General features: G+C 34.7%; 1 protein-coding gene across 4 annotated transcripts; it reads right to left on the bottom strand.

Annotated features, from left to right (window-relative positions):
* Positions 1-11,209: 11,209 nt before the first annotated feature.
* On the bottom strand, positions 11,210-16,979 carry LOC111407290. 4 transcript variants are annotated; one of them, XM_023036690.1, is made up of 8 exons: positions 16,833-16,979; positions 16,619-16,719; positions 15,542-15,640; positions 15,122-15,205; positions 13,471-13,932; positions 13,273-13,383; positions 12,403-12,839; positions 11,210-12,145 (listed from the first exon to the last, which is right to left on the bottom strand). In XM_023036690.1, exons 2-8 carry the CDS (start codon positions 16,680-16,682, stop codon positions 11,372-11,374), a joined length of 2,031 nt encoding a protein of 676 aa, XP_022892458.1. In that variant the 5' UTR covers positions 16,683-16,719; positions 16,833-16,979; the 3' UTR covers positions 11,210-11,371. The 4 variants fall into 4 exon arrangements, with proteins under 4 accessions (XP_022892458.1, XP_022892459.1, XP_022892457.1 ...); XM_023036691.1 differs by having other exon boundaries at positions 16,852-16,979; XM_023036689.1 differs by having other exon boundaries at positions 16,860-16,979.
* Positions 16,980-17,571: the final 592 nt, after the last annotated feature.

The raw sequence follows: 17,571 nt of genomic DNA, 5'->3' as shown, positions 1-17,571 counted from the left end.
TTTATCCCTTAACATGCCCCAACAAGACAGTGGCTCATTTGAGCAGACCAATCTTGAAATTCATATGCTCATTTATTAAGTCTTAATCGGATCGAATTGCTTATTGAAGTTTAATGGACTCTAATACTATGTTAAGATTTGGGGTTCCATCTTAAACGATTAACCTTATTAAGAGGAGTAACCCAAGACTTTATAAATTGATCTATATTTTCATCTTTATTCGATGTAGGATTATATCCCGTAACAAAAAGCAATCGTATTTTTTTTCAAGTGAACAAAGTAATTAAGTATTGCACGTGGCTCTAAAATGAAATGAGTTGAAAGGAGCTAGCAGAAACATTTGTGTACTATCCACATGCCCGATCCTGCTTAGAGGCTGATGAGGCCTGCGCCTCAGGCCCAAAATCTAAGGGGGCCTTATATTGCTAGCCCAATTTTTTTTCTTTGAACAATGGCAGTCGAGGCCCATCAAGATTGCAAGAATAGCCCAAAACTCTCAAGCTCAAGCCCGTATCCTGATCCATTATCCATTTTTCCCAAAATTCCCAAATTGAAATCCATTTTCCCCAAACGCTCCATCGCTTCCGTTTGACCGTCTCTCTTGCTTGACTTCTCTTACTTCCGCTTCCAGTTCTAGACTCCAGAGTTCCAGACTTCCAGTTCCAATCTTCCAGAATCCCATATTTTCTCGCTTGGTTAGTTGGCTACTTGGCTTCGCAGTTCGCTAAAGCCTCGAGTCTCTCTCTCGCCCGCGCACACTCACATAGAGAACGAAAGCTAGGCATATTTTGGCAATCATAGAAATTCGGGTTGGTTGAACCATTTAGAGAAAAAAGGGTATTAAGGCTCAAACCGAAGTGGAAAATGGAAGGTTTTGTGATTCTTGGTTCGGAGAATTCTGTAACAACCTGAGGTAGTTCTTAATTCCAGACTTCCAGTTTGTAATTATTTTTTTCTAGCCAATTTAAATTTTTGCTAATAGCAAAATTATGAGCTTTTTGAATATGCATGTGAACGCCGGCTAATAAGTAATACCTAACATAAACAGAGATCAAGAAAATTCAGAGGATTCACATTAGATCTGGAACTACCAAGCTTTTTCAGGTCATTTCATTTTTAGGTACCCGAAGTTAAGCAAATTATTTTTACTTTGTGCTTGCATCAGGGAAAAAAGAAAGAAAAGAAAAAAAGAAGTCTAGAGGTCGGTTTTGAATTGAAACCTTTTTTCATAGGCTAAGAAATCGAGTTTTTTGAGGGATTTTTGGCACTTGGATGGGCATTTGCCTCAGCAACGAAATCAAGGCGGAGAGTCCATTTAATACTAGAACAGGTATATTCTCAAAACACAATCACTTTCTTTATATAGAGTGAAAGAGAGAAAATAGTGAAATTATGTTTACTAGAGAGATTGAAACGATAAATTCAAATTTTGTGAGCTTTTTGAGTTGTTTTTCTGAAACTAAGAATTCATGTCCTCCGCATTTTTTGGTTTTCTGTATCATTTGCCTTCAAAGGTAATAGGATACCTGAGACTTCTAATGCTGCGTAGTCTACTATTTCTTCATTGATTTTAATTGGTGGCAACTAATTTCTTCTACACATTGCATACTACATATAACGCGTGAAAAGAAAATTCTACCACCATAGGAGGTTTGTGTACTTGAAGGGGAAATTGTTATGCTTCAAACTCTGAAATATTTAAGGTTCATTTTGAAGATATAATATGAATAACTATATTTCTCCCTTTTTTAACAACTCAAATTTTTGGACGAGTCTGTAGTTTGAAAAGAATACAATTGTTCTATGTTTAATTCAAAACTGTTTCCTACTTATGAAAATTCTACTTTTCAACCCTTTGATGAAAATTCTACTTTTCAAACCCTAGAGTTGAGCACTTTGTTTTTATAATTGATCAAGCTCTATCTTCTCTGAAAACTCGATTTGAACAATTCAAATAATATGATGACGCATTTGGATTTTTGTTTAATTTGAAGAGGTTAAGGAGTGCAACTTTTTCAAGTTTGTTGAACTCTTGTATGATTTTTGAGAAATATCTTCAACATGATGGACGTTCAGACATTAGTGGGGATGATTTATGTTCGGAGTTACAAGTCTTGAGGTGTTCTAGACCAAGTGAAGCAACAAGAGCAATTGAAGTGCTACAATATTTGAAGACATTGAATGCTTGTTTTTCAAATGCTTGTATTGCTTACAAAATTTTGTTAACCATACCGGTTACAGTTGCATCTACGAAAAGAAGTTTCTCGAAATTGAAGTTGATCAAGACCTATCTCCGATCAATTATATCGCAAGAAAGATTAAACCGGTTGGCTATGCTATCGATAGAGGAAGAAATGGTTGAGCAGCTACATTATTCAGATTTGATTGATGTTTTTGCCTTTAAAACAGCAAGACAAATAGTATTTAACTAATTGTGTCAAACATTGTTAGTTTTGATAGTTTATAATATAAATCTTTTCTATAATATATTTGTTTTTTTTAATGTTAATTTTTCAAGTTAGTAATGGGTCGCATAATACATCGTTGAAGTTTACATTTACGTTGATTTCGTCGGGGGGCTTAATTTTCAGACTTCGCCTCAGCTCCGAGAATCAGAGGACCGGCTCTGACTATCAAGCATGACATTATTCAGGTAAATTAGGAGATTGAATTTATCATCATCCATGAGGCTTTATCTAATATTTGAATACTATTTCTTCAGGTACAAACCAAGAGGTCTAATTTGTAGAAAAGAGAAATAAATCTTTATTGTCTTACATGGAACATAATAGATGGTAGCAATTTCTACAACCCCTGATGCAGCTGCAAAATAAAAGGTGATATTTCCAAGTGCCAAGTCACTAGATAATTGATCGATTCAGTTTGCTTGGTGATAGCAGCTATGCAAAGAGGCCTATTTCCTCTTTCTGATTTTTCTACAAGCTACACTTTTGTCCACATTCAAAACAATTTCAACAACCTTCCAATCACCTCCTAGAGCAGCTGGATATAAAAATTGGGAACCTTCAGAGTACTTATACTATGTAGCATATATAAAATTAGAGGACATTCCCATGTGCATAACGTATATAATGCATATGTAGCACGTATAAATTAAAGGACACTTCAATGTGCGTAACGTATACAATGCATCAACTCTTAAAGTCTATGAGTAGAAAGGATAACAGTTTTATTACTCAATTCCAAATCCAGGACTCTCGAAAATACTAATGAGTCTAGAAAAACTCCAAAATATCATACAAAATAATTTTAAAACCATTTTTTTTTTTTTTGCGCACTTTAAGGGATAGTAATAGATTTCATGTCTCTTCTATGCAAACATGATACTATACACATTTGCACTTCATTAATTTGCTCAACTTTGGTACTGGTATATTGAACTCAGAAACTGACCGCCAAAAGCTCTTAGATGTTGGACAAGGATTAACAACGTTCATATTGATATTGGATATTAGATTTTCAACTCTAATTTCAATCTGGCTAGGTATTTGCTATAAATTTGAATGAGACAAAAGCAATTAAAAGAATACCAAAATATTAATAGAGAAATGCATCCTTATGCGTGATTAGGGAGAATATTTACTTAATTAAATTAGGTGGTCTAATTAGCAAGGAGTTTGAACCGTCATTATATTCAAATGTATGAGAAAATTTTCAGTACTCATGGAGTATGAAAATCAGTATTTTCTGTCACTACTTAATTGACATGTATATTATTATATGTTAATATTTGGGATTCTGTCTTAAAAGATTAACCTTATTAAGAGAAGTAATCCAATTTTTTATAAGTTGGTCTATGTTTTTTATTTTTAATTGATGTGGGATTGAACATATCAATCTTGAAATTCATATGTTCATTTTTTCAGTCTTAATTTGATCAAATCGCTCATTAAAGTTTAATGGGTTCTGATACCATATTAAGATTTATGGTTCCATCTTAAAAGATAATCTTATTAAGATGAGTAGTCAAGTCCTTTATAAATTAGTCTAAGTTTTTCTTCATTAATTAATGTGGGATTTTTATCCCTTAACAATTCCAATCGAAAGTATCAATTATTTAATGCACAAGTCAATTAAATAGTAACCGAGAGTGCTAGAAATTTCTCTGACAAGTTCTCCCAAATGTATAAGCACTCTATGAACGTTCACTAGAAATGACACAAGTTCAATTGGCTGCAATTCATTCAATATTCTGAAGTTTCTGCCTCTCTCTTGCTCCCAAAATTACAGACATTTTCTGGGATTTGAATCTTTTAATATGTAAGTATAAATTTTTCTTAATTATTAGTATATTTTCCAAGTTTTGAATCTTGTTCATTGCAATTAGAACATGGGTATTGTCTAATAACCAAAGTGCATTGATGCGAGGCAGGGTCGGTCCTGTGATTAACGGGGCTTGAGGCAAAGTCCGTAAATTAGGCCCCCAAAATCAACATAAATGCAAAATTCAACGGTATATTATGCAACTTATTGCTAATTTAAAATTTAACATTAAAACAACAAACAAATATATTATATAAAAAATTTATATTATAAAATAACAAAACCAACAATGTTTCAAATACAAGAAAAATGAAAAATATTGAAAGCCCATCAAGCAATTTCATAAACACAATAGCCATCAACCGGCATTGACTTCCAAAACATTCTTGTCGAAGTATAAGCCAAGATTCGGTTCAATAGCCAACAAGCATCGGTCTCATAGGGAAATGATTAGTCAAACTCCACAGTGATGCCTATGGTGACAAAAAATTTTCTACTATGGGTCTTACTTTGACGTTAACAAATAATAACTTTTTTCACCATAAAAATATCAAGAGTTAAAACTAATTTGAACATTAAAACTAGTTAGATTATACATGCACCTGTAATGAGTCACCAACATTAATGAAGAATGAATTTTGGTCAGGAGAGTTTTCAATATAGTTACTACGTAAGCCTAAGCAATTGTTGATCATATAATAACCAATCATATTAGCCAACTAGGCCACCATTATATAAGCCGACAAGGCTTCAAACATTTCCAACATATTCAATAACAAGTTAGGGCAAGTCATTGCTGAATTGAGAAGTAAAATTTCGATAAAAATTATGGAATTACACCCTTGAGAATTCTACCATCTCAATTCATAAGTCTGAAATAAAAATTTCATCATTACACAATGTCTTATTGCCTTATGCTAGTCATCGATGCTAAATAGTAAATAGATACCAAAGTGATGTAGGTTCAAGTAGGACACATATTCTTGGATCAAGATATGTTGAACAAATTCCCATTTTCATTTTCCATTTTGCGAATCCAATAACATTTTTTATTATTTACGCAAATTTCAACATTACAGAGTAACAAAAACAATACAATACAAAATTAAAATGACATCTAGAGCTATCCCAGAAAATTTGTGAGCTTAATGAACAATTTTCCATTTTGCAAATCCAACAACAACATCCATTTAGGATTAAAAAAAAAAAACAATTAATTCGGCCAAGAACTTACGCAAGAAAGCAGAATAATCTGAAAATATGCTCTTCTGAAAATTCAAATCCGACTCCTTTCTCATGCTTCACTTCCAGAAGTTCCGAACATAGATGCTGATTGCTAAACACCAAAATCACAAGAAATTAAATCGAAAATTGCAAGAAACTAAATTCGCAAAAAGAAACTAAAATTGCAACAAAATACACTGCAGGTAGAGTTTAGATTAAGTGATTAACCTTAGCACTTACCAGTCATGGATTGAAGCTCTTAGCCTCGACATTTTCATTGCTAGCTACAGAAGATTAGAACAATCTACACTTGTGTGGCCTTTTGAGGAATTATCAATTTATCATCACCCCCATTTCTTGATTATGAACTCTGAATCAAAATCTTGAAGTAGAATTAGAGGTCGGTTGCACTTTGATTTCACATGAAGCAGGAGGAAAAGGAATGAAAATGTATTTCCCTAAACCCTATATTTTTTTTTTCAAAAAAAGACCAAAATTGGGCCGCCTTGGGTTTTGGGCCTGAGGCGCAAGCCTCATGGGCCTCGCCACAGGACCGGCCCTAATGCGAGGTGAGTTTTTTTATGGGGAATCCTCGTGATGAATATCGAACTGACAGCCAGGAAACAATTCATAACGGAACAAGTACCACTTGTAGAAATCCCAAAATCAATTATGGGATTATTGTATGGTATAATTAGAACTAAGTTAGGGAATGTTTTTCTTTCTTCAGTTAGAATGTTATTTTCCTTTTCTTCACAATTGTATTGTAGTATATATGGAGGCATAATAGTGTAAGAATAATGTATGGAAGAGAAAAAAGATTATTTCTCACCGTGTCTTTATTAACTTTATTGTATTAGAGCACGGTTAAACCCAAAATAGATTCGTAATGGTGGAAACACCGCCAAAAGTAAGAACTCGACCATCTTTGAAATAGAGTCCGTGAAACCAAAGTCATCCATACTGTGAATTCAATTGGAAGTGATAATTTCCCCTTCCAACTCATGGTGAGAAACTTGAGAGAATGGGCTCAATCAATCAAGTTGGTGATTGACAGGAAAGGAAAAATTGGGTATCTTACTGGCTATACGAATAAACCCATGGATGCAAAACTTCCAACAAAAATGAAAATCGGAGAACTCCATGGTGACGTCTTGGCTGGTCAATTCGATGAAGCCGGCAATTGGCAAGATCTATCTCTTCATGGTGACTACGAAGGATCTATTGGATGCCGCTAAGAGATTTTTCCCATATCTTAAGCTAAACTGTGGTAGGCCAAGCAAAGAAGAAAGGGACGTCACTAAGTATTACATGGAGATGACTACCTTTCGAAAGAATCGAACCTTAGCATTGATGAACTAGTGTATCAATTATTGGCTGGGTTGAATAGGGAACTAGATGATGTGAGAGGTCGAAAACTTGGCCGTCGGCCAGCCCCCACCACATGCGACTCTTTGTAGAAGTAAGGCGAGAGGAGAGTCACTGGGTGATTATGCTGAAGAAGAAAACTGGGTCTGAAAAACCATCTGATTGAAAACCAAGATAGAACACCAGAAATCACAGCTTCCAAACCAGAATCAATTCCACCGAAACACAAAACTCTACTTCGAATTTAATTCTGAACAACTAGAACAACTCTAAAAAATGTTTTCCAACCAGCAATCATTTGGCTCGTCAACCATCTTAGCCTACAGAAATAATTTCCTAAGAGCTTTAAACACCATCACACTCTCTAAAGTACCATGGATTATTGACTCCGGTGTGTTTGATCATATGACAGACTCTCACCATTTATTCCCTTCATATTCACCTTGCATTGGTAATCTCAAAGTCAAAATTTGCAGAGGGTCTCTCTCTCCGGTAGCTGAAAAATGGAGTATTTGAATATCTAATTCAATCACACTCGAACATGTTCTACATGTCCCAAATCTATCCTGTAATCTACTATCTATTAGCCAATTAATAAAAAGTTCAAATTGCTCCACTGATTTTTTTCTTCTCACTATGTTTTTTTAGCACCTATCATCGAGGAAGACGATTAGTAGTACTAAAGAGTGTAAGAGACTCTACTACTTTGACGAGACTGATATGAGTAAAGAAAGTTGATTTGTTAGTTGTGATTCTACATTTGTCCCTAAGAATAGTGAAATTCATTTATGACATTATAGAATGGGTCATCCAAATTTTCAGTATCTAAGAAATGTATTTCTTTCAATATTTTCGAATAAAATACCTTCTGATTTTAATTGTGAAACTTCTGAACTCGCAAAACATAATCGCTCTTCATTTCCAAAATCTACGTACAAACCATCTAAACCATTTACTTTGATCTACAATGATTTATGGGAACCATCACGAACCCTAATTGTACCTACACAAAATGGCTTATTACGTTCAATGACGACCATACTCGAATCTATTGGTCTATATACTAAAAGAAAAAAGTTGATGTCCGTTTTGTGTTCATAAATTTTCATTCTATGGTTCAAACCTAATTCTAGACAAAAACTCAAATTCTACGCATGGATAATGACAAAGAATATTTCAATAATACACTAAAAATCTATCCCCAAGAAAATGGAATAATCTACCAAAGCTCATGCGTCGATACACCCCAACAAAATGGAGTTGTCGAACGAAAAAGTAGACATCTACTTGAGGTAGCCAATGCCCTAATATTCACTACAAATATAAACAAGATTTTTTGGGGCTATGCCATTTTAATATCAGCCTATTTCATGAACAGAATGCATAGTTGCACTCTCAATTTAGAAACTTCCTTCTAAAAACTCAAGAAATTCTTCCCCAACTCCGGTCTCACTTCCAATCTCCCTCTAAGAGTCGCCTTTGTCCATATACATTCTTATTACCGAAATAAGCTCAAGCCCCGTGTACTTAAGTATGTATTCATTAAATACTCACCTACACAAAAATGGTATAAATGTTACGATCGAAAAATGAAAAAGGTATTTGTCAGTCTTGATTTCACTTTCTTCGAGAACAGTCCTACTTTCAAAAATCCTCCCTTCAGAGAGAGAACTTAAGTCAAGATTGATTCTTGGAAATCTCTCTTCATCCATTTGAATCTTTTCTGAACACTGAACCTACAACACCACTATGCCCTACTATGCCATTTATAGAAGGTAATTTGAACTCATGGAGAGAACAGAAAGAACAACATGACAAAGAGATCATAGTTTACTTAAAAATGCCAAATTCAAAGGATAAGGACAAACTCACACTCAAAGCACTAAGAGAATCGAAACCAATGATAGCTCTAGATGAGCTTTCTCCAAAATCACATGACATTGATTTACCTATTGCTCTCAGGAAAAAACTAGGTCATGCACTCTTCATCATATCTCAAATGTTGTTTCTTATAAAGCTCTATCTCCAAGATTTTGAGTTTTTGTATTTAACCTTAACGACACAGAAATTTCGAGAAATATTCAAGAAACCTTGAAAATTTCCTGGTGGAGAAAGGCAGTTATGGATGAAATAAAAGCCCTGGAGACAAATGAAACTTGAGATGTGATGAAACTACCAAAAGGGAAAAGACCCGTTAGGTGGAACTGGGTGTTTAATATGAAATATAAAGCAGGTGAAATAGTAGAATGGTGTAAAGCTTGCCTGGTTGCAAAGGGATGCACTCAAACTTATGGTATATATTACACAAAAACATTCGCATCGCTTGCATAATTGAATACAATTTGGGTTCTCCTACCACTAGCAGCAAACTTGGATTGGCCACTTCAACAACTTGACATTAAGAATGCATCCCTAAATGGGGAGTTGGAAAAAGAAGTCTACATGATGCTACCACCTGGATTCTCCAATAAAAATAAAGAAAATAAAGTATGCAAACTGAAAATAATCTCTATAGGTCTCAAACATTCACCTAGAGCATGGTTTGATAAATTTGCAAACGCATTGAAAAATCAAAGATACCAACAAGGGTAGTCAAATTATATTATGATGTTCAGAGTATTTGAAGATGAGACAAAGATTATTCTGATCATATAAGTTGATGATATAATCCTCACTGGAGATAATGCAGTCGAGATATAGAGACTAAAAAAGGGTTTAGCTGCATAATCTGAAGTAAAAAATAAGCACAAATGTGAATTTTCTAGGAATGGAAGTAGCAAGATCAAAGAAGGGTATTAGTATTTCACAAACGAAAATATGTTCTGGACCTCTTCACTAAAACTGGTATGCTTGGGATGCAAACCAAGTGACACCCCTATTGACATTGGAAGAAAAATTGAGAATGTCGGAGAATCAATTGAAAAGGACATATATTAGCAACTGGTTAAAAAACTAATCTACCTAGCACATACCAGACCTAACATTGCATTCGCGGTAAGTGTGGTAAGCCAACATAACATTCTCCAAAGAAAGCTCATTTAGAAGCAGTATACAAGATTCTGGGATATCTCAAAGGCTCTTTCGGGAAAGGACTAATGTTTAGAAAAATGAAAAAAAAGAGAGATAGAAATATTCACTGATGTAGATTGGGCAGGAACAATAAAAGATCAACCATTGGTTATTGTACTTTTGTGTGGAAAAATTTTGGTTACTTGGAGGGGTAAGAAACAGAATGTGGTAGCCAAAAGCAATGCTGAAGCAGAATTTAGAACAGTTTTCAAGGAATATACGAAGGACTATGGCTAAAGAAACTCTTTGAAGAATTACAAATTACAATGAAATTCCCAATTAATCTATTGCGATAACAAAGTAGCTATCAGTGTCTCACTCACTCCCGTTCAAAATGATAGAACCAAACACATAGAAGTGGACAGACTGTTTATCAAGAAGAAGTTGAAAATGGAACTATATGTATGATCTAGGGTCTTACCAAAGAACAAACTGCACATATATTCACCAAATATCTACAAAGTCAAATTTTCGATGATTTTATCTGTAAGCTGAATATAATCAATATCTATAATCTAACTTGAGGGGGAGTGTAGAAATCCCGAAATCAATTATGGGATTATTGTATGGTATAATTAGAACTAAGTTAGGAAATATTTTTTATTATTTCCTTTTCTTCACAATTGTATTGTAGTATATATTGAGGCATAATACTGTAAGAATAATGTTTGGAAGAGAAAATTTTCTCAGTGTGTCTTTATTAACTTTACTACTATTGGTAGTAGAGCATTAGACGAGTTGAACCTGCAATAACATTGGCAGGCAAATGTCCCATTTCTATGTGCGTGCAAAATTGACAGCTACTACCATTGACATTAGAATGAACGAAGAAACCAATGCTTGACAAATTGTTGAATAATCAATCCCAAAATATTCCAGCAATGGCAATGGCCGTCAAATATGATAAGACTAACCGCACACCGGCTACTGGCTTTGGGTAAAATGTACAGCCAGCTCCCTCCTACCCCTGGTATTGCAAAGCAATCCTGTAGTATTTCGTGCTAATTGAAATTCAACAAGCGAGCACCCACATCGTTTTGCTCTTTTGATTAACAGTGGATCTATCCATGTTAGCGCTGATGAATTCGTTCGTGATTTCTTGTCATTTCATTTTAATGCATGTGAGTTCTAATGTTTTTGGTGAACTACTCCACTTGATTTAATTTGGATTGCAATGATAGTTGTGATATTAATTTATAAATATATGTAGAAGAATACAAAGACTAATTAATAAGAAGAGAAAGCTTCTCCACTTTTTTCACACTCGAAAAACAAAGCCTTTTATTAGAAAATACAACAACAATAAAGTAACAACTAGAAAAACAAAAGGCTAAACGAAGCCTTTTATTCGAAAATACAACAACAAAGTACAATAAAGCTTCTCCACTTTTCTTAATAACGATAACTAGTATTGTAGCTCCTTTTATTAAAAAAGCCCATGCTCACCTGGTCGGAACATAAACGTTGACGGTCGGATTGTTGAGCGAAATACGGAATACCATAACCTAAAATTTAGCGTTACATATAAGGTGATCGGAAGCAAAGCAAGACCAGCAACAATTTTTGGTGATATCCCTGGCTTTTCTTCCTCGTGGACCAAAAAGTAGGTTGCACTAAATTTTAAGACCATGCAAACGATTGAAGCAAAGAGTGTAAATAGTCCAACCATCAACTTTACTGGTAATATATATAGAAAATCATCTTCTCCATAGCGTGAAGTTAAGATAGACAAGAACGTCATTATGGAAGCTGTCGAGCTAAACATTGCCACTGCATTAGATGTAGCAAAAACTGTGAACCACCTGTTGTGAGCTACCTTATTCCCATCTGGTAATGTAAATGATGCATTTAATGCAACTGTGGCAATTAAGGTTGTGACAACCATGCAAGAAGTTGCTGTGCCCTTCATCCACCTCTCACCAGCTTCCCGTAACCCCTCATGCTCCTCCGTAAACAACTCCCTAGGTGTTTTGCACTTTCGGTTTTTCTCGTCATTTTTTCCCTCCTGAACGATCCAATGCCGAGGTGCAACCTCGACGGGTGGCCCACACACCTCGAGCGTGTATGGTGGGCCACCCGACGAGGTGGCGCACAATGATAGGATTGTCGCACCATCACGTGGTGCAACGGTCTCATGGAAGTTTTCCCCCTCCCGAACATTGGAAGACTGAGGGGGAGACCGTAGAATCTTCTCCACCTCCTGTAAAGCATACTCAAATTAATGTATATTGCATAATCATTAAATTTTTAACTCTAACAAGAGGAATTAATTTTTGTATCACGTAGAATAGTGAATTGGAGACTTCTAAGAACATGGATATATCCACACACACACACACACACATTCAAGATAAACAAGAAATTAATGATACAATTCACCGTCATGCTATGAAGTCTTCCCCTTTTATTTGAGGGGATAAGGGAAAAGGGGATTCGATAGTCAAGTAAATTTCTCACCTTAAACCATTGTAGCTCTCTCTGCATTTGAAGAGCTGCTCCAGATACACTATTGAGTCTACTTGAAGGTGGTAATTTCGCGGCCAACTGCAAAACGTTGTTTCCGAATTTATCTTTTCTGAGCATCAATAAATCTTTAATAGCTCCTGTGGAGTAGATGAGATTAAAGACTTCCTCTTGTCGGTAAATAACAGCAACATGAAATATGGAGTAAAAATCTTTGTCGACTGTCCATATAAGATCAGGATAGGAGCGGATAAGCAGAGTCAAAAGCTCAACATTCCCAATTTTTGCAGCATCGGTAAGTATAGAAGTTTGGTCGAATAGGTTTGAAATTTTCGAGCCTTCTAAAGTCAGAATCTGTTCGCACAGCTTCTCTGCCAACTGACTGGCTTTTCTTCGCTTTGGAATTATTGAACCATATATCCTTTTGAAACCTACAAATCTTTGCTAAATTATTTCTAAAATTCATGTTAACTACATTGCCAAAAAAAATGAAAATCTAAGGAAAAGGTGAAATGAATCTATAAGTGGATCATTCACAGATAAAGCTCAAACCTGAAACTAGCATTTTGCATGAGTTACTTTTAAAAATAGAATAATCTATATTCTGATAATTTTGTGATTGTATAATGACCTTAATAATCATCAGAAGACAATAAAACAAAACAGAAACACTAGGAAGGACATAAATGAGTTGAAAGGTGTAAATACATAAATGTCTACTATCAACTAGAAATTTTCAGGAAAATTAAGCTTGATTTTTTAATTTTTTGTTGGTTGAAAGTTAAAAACGAAATAGAATGTTCTTATAGGGAACACTAGGGACGATTCTAGCAAGTCTTTCACATAGCCATTCTTGAATTGTACCATAGTGTGACAAAGGTTTTCGAGCTAAAGCGTGTAGGGCACTTCCTTTCTTCGGTTCTGGAGTTTTGATGACTAGATATCTATCTGCTTCCAATATTTTTAATGCGATATCTGCATTTAAGAAAAGCAATTCTGAAACTATTGCAAACATAATTTTCATTGTCATCTTGCCCATAGTCATGAACAGAGATTCCCTACCATACATCTCCCTGTTGATAGTTGCAACAAGAATGTCCATGCGCTCCTCGGCCTCGAAATCTTCAAGAGGTGTAATTTTGTAAAGATATTTAACCATTTTTTCCTTTCCCGACAAAGCTGCCATTTCAATTGGGCTCAACTTGTTTTTCTCTCGAATTGTTGGCAGAATACTATTTTTTTCGTACATGAGCTTGGCAATTTCTACAACCCCTGATATAGCCGCAAAACAGAAAGCTGTATCGTTATATTTATTCGTCAATATCAGGTCTTCTTTGTTCAAGCGTTCGACTAACTTGCGGACAAATGCAGTTTGCTTGGTGACAGCAGCTATGTGAAGAGGCCTATCTCCTCTTTCTGCTAGCTTAAGACAACCTGCATTTTTGTCCGATTCCAGAACACGTTCTGCATCCTTCCAGTCTCCTTTTACAGCAGCTTTATACATACGAAGCTTCCTTTCTTCACCTGATGAAGTTTGGGGAGAACTATCATTAGATATGTGTTAAAAGTGGAAGATGCTCCACAACTTGGCGAGAAATAAATGTATGTAACATATATAAAACTAAAGTAGAGATAAATCCACTTACATAATCAAATCTTAATATTTACTAGCACATCAACTTTGTATTGCAAAGTCTAATGCAACAATGTCCATCTTATTACTGTTGTTTGCTATATGTCGAATGTACAAGTTGGGCCAGGGACAGTTTGTGTGGGTTATTGCTGAAGTTGGTTAGGGCTGTATTTATTTAATTTCTGTTTTCATTTGTATATAACTTAGTCCAAGTCGTGGAGTCGTGGTCTATAGAGCTGTTATTTAATTTCTTTTTGTTGTCAGCTCTTAGTGGAGCATTAGGAGTTCGTGTGTGAACGTGTCCGAGCTTGTAGGCTCGTTTCTTGCATTTCCATTCTGTATTTATTTGGCAGTTAAATGAAAATGTCTATAGGTATTGACACCAAAAATTCTGTATTTTACAGTTGGAGGACAGGCTCCCTCGAAGAAGCCATTCAAGGTGTGAAAAAAGTGATTTAGCTAATCTGGCACATAGCATTGTAATTTGATCAAATCATAACAACAAGTATAAGGATGATTTTTGGATACTTTTCAACAAGGGAAAGTAGTGAGAAATTGGGTGAAAAAAAAAATGAAAGAGAAGGGTGGAACGCTGCCAGTGCGGCCCGATTCGCTGCGTGCCAGTGCAGTTGCTGCCTGCGTGTGTGGCTCGGGTTTTGGTGTCTTTTTGTAACCCATTGTGTCCATCTGTGGATTGGGTGTTTCTATCGATATAAATAATTTTTATTGGATAGAAAACATGAGGGATTAACATCTCTACTGAATTACAGAACTGAACTACTTGTCTACTGACTAATTCCGTGTGTGGCTCGGGTTTTGGTGTCTTTTTTATAAATAATTTGAATAATTTCATTGAACACAATAAAAGTCTCCCGGAACCATGATAAAGGGATTTCCAGCTAGAAAATCATAATTTGGATTTGTTTAACGTGGCTGCCCACGTAAATAACTTAGGAACAGTTATAAGTTATGTCTTACCACCCATTACGGAATTGTGGCTCGCCACTGGATGAGGTATGCGCTTACTATGTATTTGATCGACTCTAGAACTGGTAAGGTAAAAGAAAATCAGAAACTTACATTGTTGGGCATTGGCACTGGAAATTGGACATTCAACTTGGCTACGCATGCTTGGTGGCCCAACAATGGTTGCCTCGACAACCTCTGGTGTTGTAATTGTAGAAAAATTATTTGTAGATACCCTTTTTAAAACAGCAATTAAAATGGCAAAAAAAAAAAAATAAAAAAAAATAAAAAAAAATATATATATATATATGTGTGTGTGTGTGTGTGTGTGTGTGTGTGTATATATATATGTGTGTGTATATATATATATATACATATGTGTATGTATATATATATATATATATATATATGGAGAGAGAGAGAGAGAGAGATCCGTGACACTACAAAAATGAAAATCAGAAACTTACCCTGTTGGACATTGAGAGAGAGAGAGAGAGATCCGTGACATTACAAAAATGAAAATCGGAAACTTACCCTGTTGGACATTGAAATAGGAAATTGGACTTTCAACTTTGACTTCAACTTGGCTGGGCCTGCTTGGTAGCTCCACAATGGGTGCCTCAGCCTCTGGTGCTGTAATTGTAGAAAAATTAGTTGCAGATACCTTTTTAGAATAACAATTAAAATGCAAAAAGTAAAAAAAGACTAATCAATTGATCGAGATTCATGACAGTACAACGTCTTAAACTGAAATTGTTCATTATTAATTGCTATGAGACAATCTCTCGCAATTTAACAATCAAATCACAATAACAAGAGATATCCAAAAACTCTAGTTTTACTTCAAGACTAGAGCTTGTTTGGGAGAGATTTTGAGAATTGATTTTTTGACCGTTAGAAGAAAAGTGGGGTCTACCTGTGAGAGAAGAAGTCAAATATGACGGCTGAAATGGTGAAATAACGGTCAAAAAATCAATTTTTTGGGTGAAAAAATCGGGCCCAAACAGGCCCTATACCTTGTCAGGAGTTGCTTCTTCAACAAATTTTAAGCAAAAATAGAGCCGTTATCTTTGACCGCTATCTCAACAAAATTATTATAAACCAAAATTTTCATAAAGTGCATAAGATAAATTTTGTATAATTTCCAAGAAAACGAAGGGTATATATAGCCCACAAAAAATAACTTACAATGATAATTCAAAATTAATAAAATAAAATAAAATAAACTGTAGGTTTAGTTATTCTCTTTAGAATTTAAATCACTCCGTAAGTGCCTCTAACAATTTGTTTTACTGTATATATATAACTCTCTCTAAATATTTAATTTTACTGGCTAGTTTTTAACAGAAATAAATTTGGAAATAACTAAAATAAACAATAGCAACAACATATTTATAATACAAAATCAAAGAAGTCCACGATCCAATCATAAAACTTATAAATACTCACTTGAAGTATGTTTTAAAGTATCGACCTCTCACGTAAATTCCACTCATTTTATCAATCGACCAATTATCTCAATTTAATCATTTCTTCCAAATTAATATATGATATATATTCAACGGTGGCTGGCTTGTTTATAAACACGAGTATTCGAGAATACGCACGAACCTGACCGATCAACCCTGGCCGGTTTTTGTTTTAGTTCTGGATCCGTTTCATTTCTCGAACTCATTGCTTTATCCGTCCTTAGTCTTCTTCTACCAGCTGACCTGGAAGGATATCAAGAAAACCAATATTATACAGTTAATTGGTATCAGTATGTGTTAATTTTGGCATAAATGGTAGATATAATTTGATAACATTTCAACATGGTGCACGTTACAGCTGATAAGCTATAGTACTTCAGTACTTGATCATATATGGAAATGCTGCGAATGCTGATTATTCCGTGCAGGCTATTGTGATACTGCGCAAAAAAGTACTTTTTAAAATGCTTTTAAGAACACCCAAACAAGCTCTCTCAATTTGTTCTGTGCTATGCTGCATGGAAAGTGTTAGCGAAGGCAGTGAATTTATACTTGTTTTGGGAGGAAATTGCAGTGTTTGTCTTCAATCTATTGCCTTATTAGCAAATCAGTCTCTAATATATTTTCTTGACATTTAAAAACTCTCAAATTACAAAATCGAACTGAAATTGTTATTTTCAGACCATTGATTTGGGTCCACATGGACCCATGACCGTGTAGGTTTCTAAATCCGCCAAATCTTTTAGAAATAGTTCAATTTAAATTTTCGGTACTTACGAATCATTTAAAGTCGAATTGAACCGTTAATATAATTAAGAAAGAAGAAAACAAATCCTTACTTTTTCTACTTCATCTTTTAAACCTTTCATCTTCTTGAGTTTTAGAGCAAAGATTAAAAAAAAGTAAATAAATAAATAAACTTAAGGATTAATTTAGGAAACAGTAATTATTATTACTAACTTTTATATAATAAAAATAATTTTTATTATATTTGGCATGAGATAACTTACTCATTCAATCACTAGATTAGAGGTTGAACTATTGACTCAATAACCAACCTCTACAGTTGGGTTAGCATTCGAATTGAATATAAAA

The sequence above is a fragment of the Olea europaea genome, chromosome 13 (genome assembly GCF_002742605.1).
Source record: "Olea europaea var. sylvestris chromosome 13, O_europaea_v1, whole genome shotgun sequence".
Taxonomy (NCBI): domain Eukaryota; kingdom Viridiplantae; phylum Streptophyta; class Magnoliopsida; order Lamiales; family Oleaceae; genus Olea; species Olea europaea.
This window is presented reverse-complemented; position numbering and strand designations above follow the sequence as displayed.